Source organism: Garra rufa, chromosome 2, assembly GCF_049309525.1.
Source record: "Garra rufa chromosome 2, GarRuf1.0, whole genome shotgun sequence".
Taxonomy (NCBI): Eukaryota; Metazoa; Chordata; class Actinopteri; order Cypriniformes; family Cyprinidae; genus Garra; species Garra rufa.
Window position 1 is genome coordinate 10,497,652 of NC_133362.1, and position 8,552 is coordinate 10,506,203.

The following is an 8,552-nucleotide window of genomic DNA, read 5'->3' on the forward strand; positions in this document are numbered from 1 at the left end:
AAAAAACATGTAGTATTATCATTATGTTGAAAACAGCTGAGTAGAATTTTTTCAGGTTTCTTTAAATAATAGAAAGTTCACAGAATAGAAATAGAAATCTTTTGTAACATTATAAATGTCTTTATCACCACAGTTGATCAATTTAAAGCATCCTTGCAAAATAAAAGTATTAATTTCTATAATTTCTTTCCCCCAAAAAACTAAACAAAACAACTGACTTCAAGCTTTTGAATGGTACAGTGTATAATATTACAAAAGCTTTTCATTTCAGATAAATGCTAATCTTTGGATCTTTCTATTCATCAACGAAACCTGAAAACAAAATGTACTCAACTGTTATTGATGATAATAATAAAAAAATGTTTCCTGAACAGCAAATCGCATATTAGATGATTTAATAGAAAGCAGTTATTTTAAATAGTAAAAATATTTCACAATATTACTGCTTTTGCTGCATTGTGGATCAAATAAAAACGAAATTCTTAAAAAAAACATTAAAAATAACAAAAACATAAAAACTTTTGACTGATAGTGTATAAAAGAAAAAAATTGCATTCTTGGTATTTTATTTTTATTTAAATACCACATATTACTCCAAAAGCTCTTGTCCAAATGTGTACTTCTGCTAAAGAACCGCTCATGGAACTAAGCATCTGGTTAACAAAAATATTTATTTCCAACCCTAGCAGTTAAAATTAAACAAATCATGTAGAGAAACCATTTCAAAGCTCAAAAACAGATTACAATGAATCCTCATAAAAACCTCCAGGTGTAGGTTTGAGTCTCACCTTTACTGTGATGGTGAATCCGGATGAGTACAAGGGGTTTTCCCGGTCCAGCTGTCCGCTCACTGTCAGGGATCCGCTGATGTAGTCGAGAGCAAACATGCTGTTGGTGTTACCTGATGAACAAAATAATAAAAGGAAGGTGAATTTTGTGGCAATAGGGTCGAAATATGTTTCTGTTTGCACTGAATACTGCCATATTACTGCCTCATTACACCTTGACTTATTAGCATATTTTAATAACTTGAGGGTCATGATTGTAAAGTGGTTAAATATCTGCGCCCGAACTCAAAGGTTGTAGGTCAAAATCCTCAGAGGCGTCAGTGAAGCGGAGGGTCGTTGAGCTCCCTAATCACCATTCTGCCCTAGAGCAGGGCACTTAACCTCTGCTCCAGGAGGAACATCCCTATTGCCAGCTAAGGATTTAAAAGAATTCATCTGATCATACCTTTCCTAGAAATTAGGGATGGATGGTATGAGAGTTTTTGCCAAAAATGGCACAAATTTGCACATTAATAAGAAAGCAGGATTCTAATAAAATGACATAAATCTATCCGTCAATCTGTAAGGCCTGTAAACCTTCAAACATCAAGCATTTTTAGATGATTTTTAGATGTTGCATGAAATTCTTGAAATTGCATTCATTGCATTCCAATTTGTACTGCAATCATGCACCATGTTTCCTCATGTTCTCAATTGTAATTTAAAGGGATTGTCAATTTAATTATGAATAATAACACAACCTTGGATATTTAATGCAAGTTAAACATATACCACCACTGAGAAGTCTAAGACTGTTTTTGAACAGTAAGATACTTCATGTTTTTTAAATTGTATTTGATCAAAAGCACAGCAAAAACAGTAACATTTTGGAATACTTTATCTTTCCTTTTGAATATATTATAAAATGTAATTTATTCCTGAAATTTTAAGCATCATTATTTCAGTCTCCAGTGTCACATGATCCTTTAGAAATCATTCTAATATGCCTATTTGCTGTTCAAGAAACATTTATTATTATTAATATTATTATCAATATTTAAAACAGTTGAGTACAATTTTTTCAGGATTCCTTGATGAATAGAAAGACCCAATGATTAATGTTTTCTGAAATAAAAAGCTTTTATAACATTATACATGATACCATTCAAAAGCTTGGAGTCAGTATCATTTTTTTTATTTTTGGGGGGAAAATAAATTATAGAAATTAATACTGTTAATTAGCAAGGATGCTTTAAATTGTTCAAAAGTGATAAAAATGACATGCATAATGTTACAAAATATTTATTTTTCTGAACTTTCCATTAACCAAAGAAGCCTTAAAAAATTCTACTCAGCTGTTCGCAAAATATATATATTAGTGGTGGGCATAGATTAATTTTTTTAATCTAGATTAATCTAGATTAAATCTTGAAATTAATCTAGATTAATCTAGATTAAAATGGCTAATTTGAATTCTGCCGAAGGCATTCAGAATATGTGTGCTACCCAAATAATGACTAAAAGTAAGTCTTCGAGGACGGGCCAGGTGGCGCATTAGACCAGGCGCTCATCTCCTGTTTCCAAAATCCATCACAAACTGCTTGACAATTGCATTTACAACACAATTAACTATACAAATTTGTGTAACCAAGTACTTCTGCGCAAAAGGCTGTACGACGTGCGCGTTCCCGTTAAATACACAGGCGCGCGCGGGCATGGATAGCCTATCTGCGTGCATAATCTTCTCTTCGATTAAACTGCGTTGCTTTTAGAAGCGTCAATTCAGTTGTTGCATATAGTTTAATGTCTTTATTTCGGGATTATCAAAGTAAATTATAACTCAAACTTGAGATTTTACTGGGGCACAGCAGATTTTCACTGGGGCACGTGCCCCAGTAAAAAGGGTCTAACAACGCACGCACCTGCCCTGAAGCGGCTTCATAACTGCATCCATGTCTGCGCGTCTCATTTGATGTGGTAATTTCACAGAAGTTGGAGACTCGTTCTCGCCCCCTACAGTGCAATTCAACTAGATATACATCATCCGCGCTAAAATATCAAGGTGAAAGTCATCATATCTTGCGTAGTTAGACCCAGCTCCCAACCCAACTTTGAGAATAGATTAACGGCGATATTTTTTTTATCGCGCGATAATAGTCTCACGTTAACGCAGCACGTTAACGCCGATAACGGCCCACCACTAATATATATATATATATTTTTTTTTGGAGCAGCAAATCAGAATATTAAAATGATTTCTGAAGGATCATGTGACTGGAGTAATGATTCTAAAAATTCAGCTTTTAATAGAATTTTCAAATAGAAAACTTTTACTAGAAACACTCAAAATATTGCAAAATTTTACTGTTTTTGCTGTACTTTGGATCAAAATAAATGCAGGCTTGGTGAGCAAGAGAGACGTCTTGAAAAAACATTAAAAATCTTACTGTTCAAAAACTGATTGATGAACGATGAATTGTTCAGAATAAGATTTACAATATGCATTTATAAAACAGAAAAGGTCAATTTCCATTTCATGCTAATTGTAATAAACTAATCATACAGAAAAAGCATTAGAATGACTGTGTGTGTTTTACATTACTTAAACTGTAATACAAAATATCGCTCATACTGCCCACAACTGCATTTTGGAAGCCAATTATTCTACAAGCTCCAACACAATGATGAATTTAACCAAAGTTAAAGACTTTACAAATTATACTAGGTGTGCTACTAAATGATACTTCAGTGCTTAGGTCAACAAAATACTTAGACAAAGAGTAAGAAACAGAAACCGCCTGACAGAGAGCAGTCGTGTGGTTTGGGACTGGACCTCTCCCTGGTCTGGAACAGAGAAAATAATATCTCCTGACTGACTATGGGAACAGTGGCCATGTTAATTAATCCGTTACTCCTGAGATATCATGCTGGTTTTGGGTAATTAGTTCAGTGCTTGGCAGCAGTGGCCCAAACTTTAAGGCTACAATAGAGTGCTAAACCAGCTCGTCATCCAATCCACCATTATTTTCTAATTCATCTTCCACTCAAAACATTTCATACTCCCTGGATAAACTGTTCATCTCATTAACACCTCACTTTACTTAATTATATGATATTTCTGTAATTATTTTCATTATAATTTCATGTCTATCTCTCTCTGTCCGTCTCTCACAGCTGCGGTGTATATTCACTGCACACTAATTAAGTCCAGCAGATGCAGATGGCACACAGAGTGACACACAATCTGTCTTTTCCTTTAACAGTCTTCTTTTGTTCTTTATGATAGATCTCACCTCTGTAGAGCTCTCATCACGCACAATCATGTAGTACTAAAGATCATCAGCCCCCCATCGCTCTGTTCACTAACTACTCACTCACTCCTACATTCCTCCACATCCCCATTGCCATGTAAAACCATCCAACCCAGTTCTTTCACCTCCATGTTGCCCCCTGCCTCCACCTCCCCACTCCATCACGATTGTTTGCCATTCAGAACTGAATTGAACAGAAATGCTTTTTAATTTCCAAGCCCTGCATTTAAATTCAATTTCAAGTCTGAAACATGATGCAGAACTGCACTTGCAATTTGATGAAAGTGGAATGCAGGTTTCATTAGGAAAAATCATACAACTGTAATTATTAACAAAACAACGTTTGTCAAGACAGTCTAGATAGAATGATAGACCGTAGAGGAGTTTGGTAGATAGATCTATAGAGTAAACAAGACAGAACGACAGTACAAAAGAATGACAGGCAGAATGATAGAACAACAATGATAGATAGAAAGATGGACAGACAGACAGATACACAGATCTATAAAATGAACGATAGGATGATAGAATAAAAACAACAGACAGAGAGACATAGATACAGACAGACAGACGAAAGAATGATAGCCAGAATGATAGAACGACAACAGAAAGATTGACGGATGGAGAGACAGATAGATCTATAAAATGAATGACAGAATGATAGAACAACATAACGATAGATAGAAAGACAGACAGAAGCACAAAAGAACGATAGCCAGAATGATAAAACAACAACGATAGAAAGACTGACGGACGGACAGACAGATCTATAAAATGAACGACAGAACAGTAGAATGACATAACATAGATAGAGAGACAGACAGATATACAGTCAGGTCCATAAATATTGGGACATCGACACAATTCTAACATTTTTGGCTCTATACACCACCACAATGGATTTGAAATGAAACGAACAAGATGTGCTTTAACTGCAGACTGTCAGCTTTAAAGGATAACTATTGCCAAAATGCAACCTGGGCTGTTTTTTTTTTTTTACTGTAAACGAGACAAACATATATCTAAAAGCATAATTATGACAAACGAGCCGTTTTTGAGATTGACCGTGATTTCGTTTTGTAGTCAATGGCCAGTGAATGGGAAAACTAGGGGCATAAATTTGAGCGCATCAAAATCGATATTTTTAAAACACTAAGAAGGCTCGACACACCATGAAACTTTGCTCGAAGTATCGCCTGGGTCTCTACACATGAACTCCAGCATTGAGAACATTGTTTGTGTACACAGTTTATTAAAAAAAAGGTTTTGAACAACTCACTTACACTGTTTGAGTTTCCGCTCGCGGCCGTCTTGCCAGTCAAGAAGTGTCGATCTCTGAATGCGAATGAATGGACTCCATAGGACGAAATATTAGGCTTATATGAGGCTGTTTTTACAACTAGAAGGTTAATATTGTTTTTCACTTGGGACAAAACAACAAATTAGCTGTGTATTTATATGGAAATATGCTTTAGGAGCTATCCATCCTCGTAATCGGAGATCGACACGTCTTGACTGGCAAGACGGCCGCGAGCGGAAACTCAAACAGTGAAAGTGAGTTGTTCAAAACCTTTCTTTTTAGTAAACTTTGTGTACACAAACAATGTTCTCAATGCTCGAGTTCATGTGTAGAGACCCAGGCGACACTTCGAGCAAAGTTTCATGGTGTGTCGAGCCTTCTTAGTGTTGTAAAAATATCGATTTTGATGCGCTCAAATTTATGCCCTTAGCACTCCCATTCACCGGCCATTGAAAACAAAACGAAATCACGGTCAATCTCAAAAACGGCTCGTTTGTCGTAATTATGCTTTTAGATACAAGTTTGTCTCGTTTACAGGAAAAAAAAAACAGCCCAGGTTGCATTTTGGCAATTGTTATCCTTTAATTTGAGGATATTTACATCCAAATCAGGTGAACGGTGTAGGAATTACAACAGTTTGCATATGTGCCTCCCACTTGCTAAGGGACCAAAGGTAATGGGACAGAATAATAATCATAAGTCAAACTTTCACTTTTTTAATACTTGGTTGCAAATCCTTTGCAGTCAATTACAGCCTGAAGTCTGGAATGTATAGACATCACCAGACGCTGGGTTTCAGCCCTGGTGATGCTCTGCCAGGCCTCTACTGCAACTGTCTTCAGTTCTTGCTTGTTCTTGGGGCATTTTCCCTTCAGTTTTATCTTCAGCAAGTGAAATGCATGCTCAATCGGATTCAGGTCTGGTGATTTACTTGGCCATTGCATAACATTCCATTTCCTTCCCTTAAAAAACTCTTTGGTTGCTTTTGCAGTATGCTTTGGGTCATTGTCCATCTTCACTGTGAAGCGCCGTCCAATGGCTTCTCAGCTGTTCCATGGCCGGGTGTGTGTTATTCCCTCATTATCCCAATTACAATGAGCAGATAAAAGGTCCAGAGTTCATTTCAAGTGTGCTTTTGCATTTGGAATCTGTTGCTGTCAACTCTCAAGATGAGATCCAAAGACCTGTCACTATCAGTGAAGCAAGCCATCATTAGGCTAAAAAAAACAAATCAAACCCATCAGAGAGATAGCAAAAATATTAGGCGTGGCAGATGAGACCAAGATCAACTTGTACCAGAGTGATGGGAAGAGAAGAGTATGGAGAAGGAAAGGAACTGCTCATGATCCAGTAGAGGCCTGGCAGAGCATCAGGCTGAAACCCAGCGTCTGGTGATGTCTATGCGTTCCAGACTTCAGGCTGTAATTGACTGCAAAGGATTTGCAACCAAGTATTAAAAAAGTGAAAGTTTGATTTATGATTATTATTCTGTCCCATTACTTTTGGTCCCTTAACAAGTGGGAGGCACATATGCAAACTGTTGTAATTCCTACACCGTTCACCTGATTTGGATGTAAATCAAAACATTCTGCAAAAAACAGTCTGCAGTTAAAGCACATGTTGTTCGTTTCATTTCAAATCCATTGTGGTGGTGTATAGAGCCAAAAATGTTAGAATTGGGTCGATGTCCCAATATTTATGGACCTGACTGTATAAAATGAATGCTAGAATGCATGAAAGAACGATAGACAGAATGATATAACGACAAAGACAGACAGACAGATAGATCTATAAAATGAATGCTAGAATGATAGAAAGAATGATAGAACGACATAACGATACAGACCGACAAAACATAGATAGATCTATAAAAATGAATGCTAGAATGCATGAAAGAACGATAGACAGAACGATAGAACGACAAAGAAAGACAGACTGACCAACAGACAGACAGATCTATAAAATGAATGATAGAAAGAACGATAGAGTGACATAACGATACACAGACAAATAGATAGATGATAGAATGCATGAAAGAACGACAGACAGAACGATAGGACAAAGACAGACAGACAGACCAACAGACAGATCTATAAAATGAACGACAGAATGATAGAAAGAACGATAGAATGGCATAGGCATAACGATATAGAAAGACAGACAGACAGATAGATAGATCTATAAAATGAATGACAGAATGATAAAAAGAACAATAGAAGGACATAACGATACAGACCGACAAAACAGATAGATGATAGAATGCATGAAAGAACGATAGAACGACAAAGACAGACCAACAGACAGACAGACAGATAGATGATAGAATGCACAAAAGAACAAAAGACAGAACAATAGAAAGACAGACAGACAGACAGACAGACCAATAGATAGAAGAATGATAGAACAACAGAACAGTAGAAAGACAGACAGATCTATAAAATGAACAACATAACAACAGACGGATAGATAGATTTCTTTGATTCTAAATATTGCATAGTCCTGTCTTCCAGATCCTCATCATTCATTTTCTTCACCTCCTCCTTCCCAGTTACTCTTTTTAACTTTTATTGTTCCTCGTTCTTCTCATCTCAGGTGTTCACTATTGTTATGCTAAATTGGACATAGCCACACCACCACTGCAGCACTGGCATTGGATTGAGACGGAGCTTGCATTGAGCATGCATGAGCGACTCAGAGCTGCCCTGCAGAGATAGCTGTGATTTATACATTCAAATAGCAATCTGAACCATCTGCGTAATGGAAATCAAACAATGGGAGTACCCAGATTGATTGAGAGCGCTTGAACCGAGTGTATGCACGCGCGTCTACTAGCGTGAATATATTGGCTCCTCTGGGCATCGGCGGCCAATTAGAACACACACTTTAATTCACTTTCCCAATTGCCCAGTGTGAAATCAAACGTGCAGCTGAGAGGCGCGTTGACCTGATGGATTCATTCAAATTAGCATGTTTGGCTGTTCATTGGAGTAAGACCGCTGAAGAGTGTGCTGATTTGAAATGATAATAATCCTTATCAGACAATGCAAATATATTTCTTAAGGTGAGGAGCAGACACCGACTCATTTCTGAGGAGGTTGTGAAGAGATGCTAATTCTAACGTGGCATGAAGAGTTATTTTATGGATTTGAAATATATTCTCATCATATGTTGATG

General features: G+C 36.8%; 1 protein-coding gene across 1 annotated transcript in view; it reads right to left on the reverse strand.

The window, feature by feature from the left end:
• The window catches only part of cdh23 (cadherin-related 23), a 317,998-nt gene that overhangs the window by 155,638 nt on the left and 153,808 nt on the right, over positions 1-8,552 (reverse strand). Inside the window, exon 9 of the mRNA XM_073834861.1 lies at positions 789-901. Within this exon, the coding sequence (XP_073690962.1) occupies positions 789-901 (113 nt within the window). The remainder of the gene's footprint in view (positions 1-788; positions 902-8,552) is intronic.